The sequence below is a fragment of the Camponotus vicinus genome, unplaced genomic scaffold, assembly GCF_025532165.1.
Source record: "Camponotus vicinus isolate PSW18456_S1 unplaced genomic scaffold, iyCamVici1.0 SCAF_4, whole genome shotgun sequence".
In the NCBI taxonomy this organism is placed as follows: Eukaryota; Metazoa; Arthropoda; class Insecta; order Hymenoptera; family Formicidae; genus Camponotus; species Camponotus vicinus.
In genome coordinates this window covers 10,060,549-10,073,734 of record NW_028141976.1, presented here as the reverse complement: position 1 = coordinate 10,073,734, position 13,186 = coordinate 10,060,549, and the positions used below count along the sequence as shown (strand labels likewise).

Sequence of the window (13,186 nt, the reverse complement as noted above, 5' to 3'; positions counted from 1 at the left end):
GCGATATTATAATTAGACTTTCCTTGTGCGCGATCAAAGTCATAAAATTAATGACGTTTATTACACAAATTTGAAACTTTCGTATAAATCATACGAATGCAATCGTGATAATATTCTATTGTGAGTTTCTGATATGTATGATTATTCCACCCTCTCTCTTTCATTGGCCTTGCCTTTAGCTTTACGCTTAGAACTAACATCACACACACGTGATACGATCTAATATATCCTCGGAACAATAATACGCGTCAAATTTGCGTGCGAGCGAATGAAATGCGACAAAGAAGAATGCGTGCTTTTAACGGCTTTTAGCATGCACACGTTAAATGCCACAGCTATTATTACGAATGGATATTCAACTTCCAGCTAACAGTACATTAGGAGATCGTCGCGAGTGTCGGATCGGATTATCTCCGATCAATCGAATGTCGACTTCTTTTTCTATACATTTCATTTCATTTTTTGATGTACATGTTAATCGTGGATATTAATCAAGTTTTGATATTAATTTGCGCGATTTAAAATTGATGCTCTTTACTCGATGAAAATCGACCGAGAGAGAAAGTTTTAAACTAGATTTGTTTTTTTATATACAGCCAATATATATGTAAATTGTGAAATTTCCTTCGAAAGATACTATTACTCATCTGTACAATCTGTACGATTCAGCTTCATCGATGGACCAAAAGACGATAACTCCGGGTATTTTGAAACTAGACAAAACGTTGCGCTTCTCTGAGCTTGGAGCAGCGTCCTCAGTGGCTACGCAGGTATTCCATTTCAATGAGAATCGTTTTGTTATATATATCTTAATATAAAATAATAAAAAAATGTATCTTTAATCATTATCCTCTTTGATCATCAACAGAGATGACATTTTTTTTTTTCGACGACCTTGGTCCCATTTTACTTGTCATTTCACGTAACCATTACTTGCGATTTTAAGTCTAATTTCATAAATTAGAGTGAGACTAATTTACAATCGATGGCGCGAGCATTAATGAAAATTACTGTCGATCGATACGCGGTATGCGAGTGATTTTCGTGGGATCGCGTGTGGCACGTATACGCGATAGTAATCATTCCCCCTCGGGGAAAATGATTATCTGCGAAATAGAAGGGTGGAGTCGCACAAAGAAGGAATATATAACGATAAACGTGACTCACACTTTCAGTGAGGTTCTCGTTATTTTTTTTCCGTACACAACTGATATTTTCCTCGATGTATACAAGCGCTGAGAATTGTAAGATTACGTTAGATGCTCAAATTTACATAAATTTTAATATTAGTTCGACGATTAGTCTATTTCTTGATGGTTTAATATTTAAAGAAATGATATATAAAATATTACACAAATAAAATAATTGCTTGCAATTTATTTAAAATAATAAATTATTATTTGAATAAAATAATAAATCATTTATAATGTATATATCTAATAAAGTGATAGCTCTAATATATGCAAGTTCATATAATTTTTTGAGCAGAATATGTGCTTTCATTAGGAACATTGCAAAGTTTTCTGAAGAATGTGCAGAGATTAAATTTTCGTCGTTTCTTATATTTATTATTTATCGATGAAAAGAGATTTATATTTTTTGCGAAAAGAAAATCATATTTTCTGAGAATCCAAAGAAGAAATATTCGCCGAAATCGAAAGAGTTAGGAAGTATTGATTTAGTAAATGAAAAATTTCCATGTTTTAAAATCATCTGCGTGAATCGTTAATATCGCACTCAATGTCAAAATGTATACATTATAAAACGTAGTATTCTCTTATTATCTTTCATCAAACACACAGGTACGTTGATCCAATCGAGTTGTATAGTATGTAGGATGTTTGAAGGTGTGTCTCGCGTCGCGTGCGACCTCGGCTTATCTAGAAACACAAAGAGATTCGAGTTTGAAATCGAAATTTTGTCGAAAAAAGAACGAATAAGAACAAACCCTCTGAATCATAGGAAAATCCCGGATTCGGGCTGAAGATTTAGTAATATTTAAAATTCGATATAATATTTATTTGTTTATAAAGATGGAAAACTTTAACTGCCCTGTTTAAGTCTACTTTTATTCTCTGAAAAAATTATTCTCTTAAAGAAGAACTTGTAATTAAAACTAGAGACATATTAATTATCTTATTTTGCATCTTTATCGTCCTGGAACTAATAAACTTGACAGAAGATCTCGAAAATTTTTTGCAAAATGATTTTGAAACGTAAAATGGGTCTCTTTCTTTTTTTATTCCTCTCTGAGGTCGCTGAGCTCTTCATTACTCGCGTGACTGAAGAAGATCTATGATCGCTGTTCGAAGACAGTAATTGGTATCTTTCGTCCTAGGTGGGTCCGTCATCCCCGTCGCAATCATCGGCCAGTCGACAGTCGGTTACGTTTGGTACCGTTGAGTGTCAGGGCGACGAAAATTACGCGGAGGCAAATTCGCGGATTGTCGCGGACGCGAGACCCCACAACGACATGCAGCGCGTCTCTATCCCCGGTTAGTGGAAATGAAACTGTATATATGTACACCCAAAAATGTAGAAAAGCTTCTTTCAATTTATTTAAATATATTATTTTTCTTGATATTTTTTGTTAATACAATAAAAAAAATTTTCTTTAAAGTTTTTAAATTTTTAATTTATCTTTTTCGTAAATAATTTGGAATTAATGACATTTTTCAAATTATATGAAACACGACGATTCGGATAATTTTCAGTTAGATATATAATAAAAATTTGTATTATATATTGAATTAAAAATTGTGTCGTTTTTGATGTCATTTTAATCGCAAAAATCTCATTAATCCAAAATTATTTTTGAAAAGAAAGGTAAAGATATGAGAACTTTAGTTTTTCATTTCATTCAAATAGTGACTAAAGTACATTTTAAAAATTATAAACTGTATATTTTTGTATCTATAATATTATTATATATATAATAAATAAATAATATAAATAATTAATATATAAAAAATATTATTATAATCATTTTTGTATTTATAATAAAAACAATTCAAGTACAATTTTGATTTTTGGAAAAATTACCTAATTAAAAATAATACTCGAAATATGGTCCAAAAAGTTCGTAGAAAATATTAAAAATAGTAAAAATTATTTATTTTAATTTTCGTTGACATTAATGTTATCATCCTCAAAATAGTCACCCTTATCATACTTCAATAGCGTTTCTATTAATAAAGCAATGTTGCAGCTCCTTTGCGAGGTTCTTTAAAATCCTCGTTGTTTCCTTTTTTATGATTTTTATATCTCTTAAATATTCCCTCCGCATAATATTTTCCACTTTTAGAAATAGAACAAGTTACATGGAGAGAGATCAGAGAAATATGAAGGGTGGTCGAGAAAAGTAACATTGAAATGTGCAAGAAACTCGCGAACAAAAATCGATGAATGCCCACTCGTTATCATGGTGGAGAATCCATTAATTTTCTTTCCATAATTCTGGTCTCATTCGACATACGGTTACGTAAAACGGTCAAGAACACCCACATAAAATGCACACGCTCAATATTTTCGTCAGTATTCGATGTGAAGGGCTGATTCCCTCTCTCGACCACGTCTTCTGTTCCTTTCTAAAATCTTTTTATCGAATTGTAAATAATAGTCTTAGTGAAAAATTTCATTCAATGCGCTTATTCGCATATAAATAACGCTCTCGATTGTCTGCGACAAGCGATATCCACTAGAGCAAATCCACCGAGTGAGACCTCGCAGAATTTAGTATCGTCGATGGAAGATTCAACCGTGGATGACAAGGGAAAGGACAGCGAGGACGATTACTCAGCCTCGGTCTGTGCGATCATGCAGCGACGGAATTCGTCGCGACGACAAAGTCGAAGGAAGAGACGTCCATCCTCTCCTTTTGGCGTCGACGTAGACAATGTTGCGCGACGTCGATCCTCAGTTTACACCACGAGCTCGGGAGAGTTAGTAAATAATATAGTTCCTCAGAGAGTGAATCGAATCGCAATTTTTACAGCTCGTTTTAAGCGCGACTTTATTTCGTATTGTTAGAAATTTTGGGAGCCGGAATTGAATTAATTAAATATATATGTAGAAAAAATTAGGTTGCATAAGACAAAGTAATGATTAAAAATCATGTCTCGGATTTTGCCAAGACTTGATATCTTGTGCAATCCTAATAGAAATCTTTTGCGAATTGCGAGGTTTATTCACTCCATCTGTGAACATCTAATTTGTAAAATCGCAATCTTCTTCTTTTTAAATTGCTATTATTGTAGCAAAAAAGCTGTGAGCAGTATTTGACAAGTCCTTCATAAAAAAAATTAGATAGGCGGTTATCGCGCGAGTAGGACACAATACTTTTATTATCGCTTGACCAAAAGAAGTGGAAACTTGACAGCACGGCAATTTCGATGGAGGAGGGAGGTAACCAGGAGCAGATCTTCGAAAATCTCAGGCTACACAAGGAGGTCTTGGGCGGCGTGAAGCAACAGCCTTGGCCTCTCCGGCGTAAGATCAAGCTTGTACGACAGGCTAAGGCCTACGTTAGGCGACACGAGGGTGCCCTTCAGGAGAGACTCGCTCAAAATCGCAGTACCAAAGATGTTATAGAGCGTGTTTCGATCTTCGTGACCAAGGTACCCATATTTCGCTCCCTTTGATAAATCCGTTGATGATAGATTTAAAGGTGTTCGCGATAGATACAGCTCACTTCTTTTAGAAGTGGCAATATTTTCGACGGGAGCTCATCAACTTGCAAACCTGGCTCGTGCCTTGGGAAATCCGTATTATGGAGATAGAGTCCCATTTTGGATCCGCCGTCGCGTCCTATTTCACTTTCCTCCGTTGGCTCTTCTGGATCAACCTCGTCATCGCGGTGACCCTCACGACGTTCGTCGCGATACCTGAAGTAAGATATCTTTAATCAGTAAAAGATTCTCTTCCTCGAGCAACTTTGTTAGTGAGATTTTTTTTATAAGAAACAAATTACACTCTTTTGCAATGTTCTTTGTCAGGTGTTAACCGCTAATGCGACTCTCGCCGGTGAGAGAAAGATCATGTTGAAGGAGGAGAGAATCAAGTCGAAACATCTGTTAACTTTATGGGAATTCGAGGGTGCGCTAAAATATTCCCCGTTCTTCTACGGATGGTACACCAATCAAGACTCCAACCGCAATTATCGACTACCTATGGCATATTTCGTCACCAATCTGGTCGTGTATACGTACAGCTTCGTCGCGATTCTCCGCAAGTACCTAGATTAGATCTTTTCTTGTTGTTAAATCTGTCAGCATCTCTTCGAAAACAAAAAACAACGACATTCTCGAAATCTTTACTTATAAAGTTGATCGAGACACATCCTGTGCACCATCCTTTTTGCTGTGTATTCTTCAAATAGATATAATATCATGGAGTAACTTCGTTATTTCTGGAGTTACTCTCATGATACGTTCTTATTGAAGAGTAACAAAGCAAGTAGCGTAGCTATTTCGTTTCAGAATGGCGGAAAATTCGCGTTTGAGCAAACTGACCGAGAAGGAGGACGAATATGTCTTTTCGTGGAAACTCTTCACGGGATGGGATTTTATGATCGGTAATCCGGAAACCGCGCACAATCGCACAGCCAGCATCGTATTGGGCTTCAAGGAGGTTCTGTTAGAGGAAGCAGAGAAGCAAAAGGATAAGAGAAAGTGAGCAAGAAGTTTACGAATATAAATTAATATTTTTTGAATTTCTGTTTCCGATAAAAGTTTTCATATTCAACTTTGAGAGAATCCTTTATTTAAAGAAAGGATTGATCCGTATTTTATAGTTGGAAAATTATATCAATGAGGATATTCGTGAACGTCTCAGTGCTATCTTTACTCGCATTATCAGCCTTTGCTGTAATCGAGGTGGTTGGACGAAGCACGACGGAAATCGATTCGCAGGACTGGTGGCGACAGAACGAGATCACGATCGTCATGTCTTTAATCACGACTCTTTTTCCGATATTTTTCGAAGTCCTCGGCTTCCTCGAGAAATACCATCCCAGGAAGCAGCTCCGAATGCAACTAGCGCGGTAAAGTTGTCATTTAACTTAAAGCGACAGAAAATACAAATGATACACTTGATTATTCGTTTCAGGATAATGGTCTTAAATTTGCTAAATCTCTACTCGCTGATATTCGCATTGTTTCAAAAAGTAAACTCCATGGTGCGTAATCTGTTCGTAAAATAAATTATTAAATAATAATAAAAAATTTGTAGATCAATGATTCCCAAACTTTTTTAAATTAATACCCCCTTTCAGAGAAAATATTTCATTAACGCCTCTCTTAAAAGTAATCAGGAGTGAGAGAAAAATTATTAATCGAGCAGTTATTTTTAAACAAAGATACAATTGCATAAAAATATTAAGTAGATATGTATTAATTAAAGGAGTCGTATCCTTATATATACAATTACATGCGTAAATGTTTGTATCTTCTTCTCAGGAATCATACTTGATCTTTGATATGTTTTGAAAGTGCAAAAACATGTTTTGTTAAAACTAAAATTTAAATTTTTTATGATTAAAAAAATCCAATTCAATTTTTTAAAAATAAACAAAAAATTTAAATTTTAACAAAATATATATTTCTTTTTGAATATTTGAATTTCGAATAATTATACTGTAAATAAAGCCCTCTTATCATCCCTTTATCACCTAGTGCTTTCTTTAAATGTTCTAGAGTCCCCAAGAGAATCGTTCTTTCACTTTGGGAATCACTGACATAGATAAAAACACGATTATTCGTGATTTTATCCATGTTTTACACGCAATTATGACTACATTTTATTTTTGTATTTTCTTTGCAGAAACACGATCTTCCCGCTCTCAAACCAATAGATACGAATTGCGTGCATAAATTAGTGGCGTGTGGTGACGAGTTCACACGTACGCAGCAAATCGCGACATTGGCATCTATGGGTCTCGTTTTAATTAGCAATATCACTCATTCTCACGCTAAGAGGGAAATTATAAAGCCAAGTATGATCCACTTATCAAGAAATACTTCCGAAAGACGAATACACATGCTATTTCAATCTTTCAATTTTAATTTAATTAAATCTCTAAAAATATTCAAATTTTAATTATATTATTTCAATTATCTAGTTTTTTAACTTATTTATAAGCGATGCTTTGTCAACCGAGAAAACTTATCATTTGAGAAAAATTAGCAAATATATCATTATATTTCTTATTCGTGTGTAACGATATATTAGATGCAAAAATAAATTTTCTGCCATTTTTTTAAATTCAATGTTTATTAATAAATTATACATATATCGTTGAATCATAAAAATAAAAATCTCCATCGTTTTTTAACACGTCTTTCCATCTTCCAAGTAAATTATAGATTCTGGAACGATTAAAAAATCTGGTCTTGCAATGAAATTATCACGCTATTTTTTTAATATTTCTAAATTTTGTGTCAGATAAGGCATGCTGCATCGATTGGATCAATTTATTTAAAGACACAATATTTGGTGAATATGCTTAGTAAGACAAAAAAACTCACTCAAGAACTATTTGAACTCGATGAGACTGATTGCAGATCACTATCATTGTCAGTTATTTGAGCAAGAAATTGAAAAGAAAATCCTTTACAGAAAAAGATCGTCACCTAATTAAATTTTTTCATTAAAATGTTCGGTCTCATGTGACGTAATTGACTAAGGACACATTATTGTGGGTTCTTTTATTCCTCTACATATCGGACATAGTATGAAATAATAATTCATATAATAATTTGTTCCAATTAATACAGTACGCCTTGTCTAATAGAAAACTTAGAAATGTCAGAAAATGACTTAGATGAATAAATCATAAGTAAAGGTCAGATTTTTTATCGATTCCGAATCTACAACTTGTCTGGAAGATAAAACAAAATTCTGGGGATAAAAAAAAATGATGGGGATTACTTTCATTATTGAACTTATATGTATTTATTAATAAATATTGAATTTCATAAAAAAAATAATAGAAAATTTATTTATATATCTAATAATAAATGTCGCAACATTTTTCGGCGAGAAATTTTGATAGGCATGATCGTTTTTACTCAGCGCTACCATCCGTCAGACAGGAAATGTTCTTCCTTAATCCCTTGCTGAGCAGCGACGCATATTACGAGGATTTCAACGATACGTCCGATTATCCAAACATTAATTATGAGAATTACGAATTTTCAAATAACAGTAACACATCTTACACCGCATCTTATGAGGAAGAAGCCAGCCAAAGCACAGACGATGGCGGAACGTATGGCTACAATGCAAATTCCACTGTAATTGCCAATTTTCTCACTGATTCGACAGTCGCCGAAGATTTTTATATAAATTCTACTACTCAGGATGAAACCACGACGTCGACAATCGAAACGAACACCATGGAAGGTACAGATATCTTTCTCACAAGTTATGCCCAAATTATAAATAATCAAATTATAATAGAGCTATCTGCATTATATTATTTAATATTTATTACATAATCACCTGAATTTTGATCTTAATTGTCATATATTGGGGGAGGGGGGAGGGAAATGGATATATATATATATATATATAAAATTCTAAACTAAAATAAAACATTTTAAACTGTAGATAACAAATTAATAATCACATACATTGACAATAAATAATAAATTGCTCTGTATCACAATCGCAGATTCATTAATAACCACTGATTTTACCGAGAAAACAATAATTACTTCGTCGTCTATAGACGACGAAGTGTCATCTATTAAGGAATTCTCATCTGCAGTAGAAGCCACACTTAAAACAGTTACAACGATTATCTCGAAAAGTAGTCCTTCTATTTTGCAATCGAACGAACGTACGAATCCGCTCTCGAGAGAAAATTATACAGTAAAATGTTTCGAAAAAATTTGCACCACTACATCGCCGAAGAATTTAGGTAAATGTTTATTAAATCTATAACTACTTTAATATTCTTTAATTTATCTCCGATTAAAATGTACAAAATTTTACGTTTCCAGCTATGTCCTTGGAACAATTAGATTTAAAGACTCGCAGAAAATTGCGTCGGTTGTGCTGGGAAACTATGTTCGGCCAGGAACTTGCCAAACTCACTGTTATGGATTTGGTATGATACACAAAATGAACAGTGCAAAATGCAAGAAAAATACTAAAAATAAGACTCGCCGGAAAAAGCGAGTCATTATTAATGTTTCGATTTAGATTTTCGCATATATGTTTTTCTTCGATAAAAATGTTTAATTGACAAAAATACAAATATAGATATTTTTGCGATAGTTCATTGCATTTATTTTCCATTTCTCAGATACTCACTATATTAACTACCCTCAGCATGGATTTCTTTCGCGCCGTTTTCGTGCGTTACATGAACAATTGCTGGTGTTGGGATTTAGAGAAGCAATTTCCACAATATGGCGATTTTAAGATCGCCGAGAACATACTTCATCTGGTGTACAATCAAGGTATGGTTTGGATGGGCATGTTCTTCAGTCCTGGTCTGACGGTACTGAATCTTCTTAAACTCGGCATTCTGATGTATCTACGTTCCTGGGCGGTTCTCACGTGCAACGTGCCGCACGAAGTGGTCTTCCGAGCCTCCAGGTCAGTTTCGAAAATTTATTGTAACGTATTATTTGTTATAACTACTTTTTTACAACTTTAAATATTAGATGTATAAATAAGTTTTCTATTATTTTTATCAAATTTTACATGTATAGTTTAATCATGAAAGTAATCCCCATAATTTTTTAACATTTTCTTCCATTTTTAAAGTAAATTATAAATCCTGATATTGATAGAAAATTTGATCTTTATTCTAAAATGATGGGGATCTAAAAATGATGGGGATTGTATGATTAAATTATAAATATATAATTTATTAATAAATATCAAATTTCATAGAAACTTACTGGTAAAAAACTTATTTATATATCTAATACATTTTAATAAATTATATTTTAGGAGATTTAAAAAATATTACTGTATTACATATGCGCTGTGCTATACCCTTCATCAATCATCTTATGCATCTTTCTACACTTATCCAATCGCAGATCCAACAATTTCTACTTTGCGCTTCTACTGACTATGCTGTTTTTGTGCGTGTTGCCGGTCGGTTACGCAATAGTTTGGGTCGAGCCTTCGTGGCATTGTGGTCCATTCTCTGGTTACCCAAAGATCTATAATTTAGCGACGCAAACTTTGATAAATTCGCTTCCGCCACTGATTCAACGGTGTGTCTCTGCTCTTTCTGCCAAAGTGTTTAATTTTATTATAATTCTGTCATACAAGATACACAGTATAATCGATCATAAATCCATTTTTATTTTTAGATGTCTCGATTATGTTGCGTCGCCTGGTATAATAATACCACTAATCGTGCTGATGACGTTAATTATTTATTACATGGCCTCTCTCGCTGGATCCTTGCGAGAAGCAAATAACGATCTAAGGGTGGCAATACGTTAAGAATATATTTCAAATTTGTTATATCAATAAATATCAAGTTAAGAAATATGCCATTGTTCCAGATGCAACTGAGACACGAACGTACGGAGGAGCGCCGTAAACTGTTCAAAATAGCTGAAAAGAGGCAGAATGTGGCCGATATTCCGCTATCGAAATGGAAAAAAATTCTACCGACGTTGCCGCAGGCCAAAACAGAATTGTCTCGAAATTCGGAAATAACACGAAAGGACGATGTGCAAGTCGCTATCGAGAACTTGAGTCATACGATAGAAGGCAAAGGGATGACCAACGATATCGAGGAGGATTCATCGCGTCACGAACAGATATCAGGCAGCTGTAACAATGAGAAACGAACTCGAGAGGGAAATGATTTAGAATTAAATGACATATCTTCCAATAAAAGGTACGATATTTTTAAAATAATTGGAAAATTTATAAATTTACACACACACACGCCTGCATGCACATAAGATGAAAGCTCTTTTTTTTGTACGTGTTTCAAATCAATGAAGCTAACACATTTAGAAATATCAGTATTAAAAAGATTATTATATCGTCGAAATCATAAATCATTTCTTACAAACAGACCGATAAACTTTGTCGGACACTCTTGGGATTCGCAATCAAGCGAACAGAGTGTTGTGCCGGAAATTCAATTAAACGATGAGGAAAGTGCTCACGGATCCGTGGAATTAAATAACACATCCAAGGGATGCGATCGAGAGACAATCTAATGAATTGTATATCAATAAAAAATGAATGATTACAAACTTCTTTTCATTGCCTTATTTAAAATTTTATCGACTCTTGGAATCGTCGTTCCATTATTAAAAAATATTTTTAAATATAAGATTGCACAAGAAAATATTTGTAAAAATATTATACTGTCATTGAAAATTTTCAAAAATTTAAATTCTGTCTTAATCTTAAGTGCAAAAATCTCGTCTTATATTACCATACATGATTTTATTAGCAATTTTTATTTAAGATTGGACAGTTTAAAATATTAACAATTTATAATAATATGTATACGAAAATATTCAAAGTTTTGTGTAGCTAAATAATTATGTAAAATTTTATATTGTTCAGTTTATATATTTATTTTATATTATTTACTGTATTAATTTTTTTTAAATTTGTTAATATAAATATTTTTACTTATTAAATAAAATTTTTAAAGTTTGTATATAATATAATGACTTTTTCTAATTTACAAATATATATATTTTAGTTTTTTTTAAATCAACAATCTTGAGAAGATCAATAATCTTGATAATCTTAATCTTGATATTGTCTTGATAATTAATTAAAAATTTTGTTTTGATCTTGTCTTGAATTTCGTGATGAGACAAGACAATCATCAAGACTAATTTGAGTATATCTTGCAACCTTATTTCAAAAATTCGATAATATCCATATTATTTTTACAATCTATCATGATTGCTGAAATATAAATATATCTTGGAGATACCTTAAGATTATTACATTTATTTGCAAACGTGGTAAATATAAAATATCTATAAATATTTATAAACAATTGCTGATAACGATGTGAAGATATTATTTCTAAATCGTACACGAAATGGATCGTTAAAACGACGCACATAGCGGTTGTAAATAGAATCACATTTCGATTGAGCATTGGCACTTTCCTATAAATATCGCGTTTATCTTTTATCATATTAAATATTACATATTACGTATATGTAATTGGAAATATTCATAACGTTGAGCTATTCGGAAATTAATTATACGTATATTAATCTATCTTACATTCTTCATTGTCACATTATAATGAGCGATTTACAGATTCTTAATATTTCAAAATATATAACATCTTTTATAAAAGAATCTTTTATAAAGAAGTTACGATAATAAGAGATCTAAACTATAATTATTATTATATTATTATATTAATTATATTAATTATAAAAGAATTATTATATTATTAAACAACGTTTTTGCACTCGGATATTTACCCTTTCGTCGGATATTTAATGGATTTTTTTAATGGATGGACAATATATTTTTTAGCAACTTTGCCCTAAACGATTATGCTGTTCGTCCAGAAGCATCGAAGCCTCGCTCATAATTTTAGCAGTGGTCCTAACCAAGAATAATAATTGATACTCGTCTATAATGGTCAGAGCTGCCTTGGTCTTGACAAGGGCGTGGAGTACATTTGCCCTCTCGAGGTCGAGCCATCTTTGAAGAGCCACTTCTCTTTCCCGTGGACCACCGAGGGGCACATCGGCCGGACCCCACAAGGAAAATTCCAGCACAGATTTCACCTAATTGTCGAATTAATTAATCTTGATGAGAAACTTATTTATTTTATTTTATATTATTATTATTTATTATTTATTATTTTTTATTTTTATTTATTTATTATTTTTACGTCTAATAATTGTAGATAATGAAAATTTATAAATTGAAGAATTTTTCTGTGCAGATTTTTTACGTATGCGCGAAAGTTCTCACCTGAGAAAGGGTGACCGCTTTCTCTCGTATCAATAGATCTCGTATGATGGGCAACTCGCTCGTCAGATGCAACTGTCGTAGTGCTGTCAGAGCGCATTCGCACAAGGAGATTCGTTCCTCCCCGGGTTCATCGCTCGGATCTATGTTCAACCTCCTGTAAAGCGGGAATTAAATGTTATGAGATGGGAATTAAAATTATGAAATTATAAAATTGTAGTGATGCGAGAAAGAGAGA

General features: G+C 32.9%; 2 protein-coding genes across 5 annotated transcripts in view; one reads left to right on the top strand and one right to left on the bottom strand.

Annotated features, from left to right (window-relative positions):
• The first annotated feature begins 96 nt into the window (after positions 1 to 96).
• On the top strand, positions 97 to 11,234 carry LOC145971154 (transmembrane channel-like protein). 3 transcript variants are annotated; one of them, XM_083098509.1, is made up of 18 exons: positions 97 to 770; positions 2,339 to 2,495; positions 3,689 to 3,941; positions 4,379 to 4,616; positions 4,700 to 4,888; positions 4,995 to 5,230; positions 5,478 to 5,669; positions 5,792 to 6,040; positions 6,106 to 6,175; positions 6,820 to 6,991; positions 8,071 to 8,400; positions 8,672 to 8,920; positions 9,003 to 9,109; positions 9,308 to 9,603; positions 10,056 to 10,235; positions 10,335 to 10,455; positions 10,533 to 10,873; positions 11,057 to 11,234. In XM_083098509.1, the coding sequence occupies exons 1-18, from the start codon at positions 678 to 680 to the stop codon at positions 11,202 to 11,204; spliced, it is 3,621 nt and encodes a 1,206-aa protein (XP_082954635.1). In that variant the 5' UTR covers positions 97 to 677; the 3' UTR covers positions 11,205 to 11,234. The 3 variants fall into 3 exon arrangements, with proteins under 3 accessions (XP_082954635.1, XP_082954636.1, XP_082954637.1); XM_083098510.1 differs by having other exon boundaries at positions 97 to 1,244; XM_083098511.1 differs by lacking the exon at positions 11,057 to 11,234 and having other exon boundaries at positions 10,335 to 10,465; positions 10,533 to 10,708.
• A 704-nt stretch (positions 11,235 to 11,938) lies between these two features.
• Positions 11,939 to 13,186, bottom strand: part of LOC145971153 (uncharacterized) — a 49,443-nt gene continuing 48,195 nt past the window's right edge. For both annotated transcript variants that reach the window (XM_083098506.1, XM_083098507.1), the window contains exons 12-13: positions 12,952 to 13,105; positions 11,939 to 12,761 (exon numbers count right to left, since the gene is read on the bottom strand). In XM_083098506.1, the coding sequence (XP_082954632.1) occupies positions 12,501 to 12,761; positions 12,952 to 13,105 (415 nt within the window). In that variant the 3' untranslated portion in view covers positions 11,939 to 12,500. The remainder of the gene's footprint in view (positions 12,762 to 12,951; positions 13,106 to 13,186) is intronic.

What these genes read in the sequence shown, in the direction of transcription:
- LOC145971154 (XM_083098509.1), top strand. Translation starts at nt 678, where the DNA reads ATGGACCAAAAGACGATAACTCCGGGTATTTTGAAACTAGACAAAACG. An exon ending in TTTCGATCTTCGTGACCAAG is followed by an intron (nt 4,617 to 4,699) that starts GTACCCATATTT and finishes CACTTCTTTTAG; the next exon opens with AAGTGGCAATATTTTCGACG. An exon ending in AAGCAAATAACGATCTAAGG is followed by an intron (nt 10,456 to 10,532) that starts GTGGCAATACGT and finishes CCATTGTTCCAG; the next exon opens with ATGCAACTGAGACACGAACG.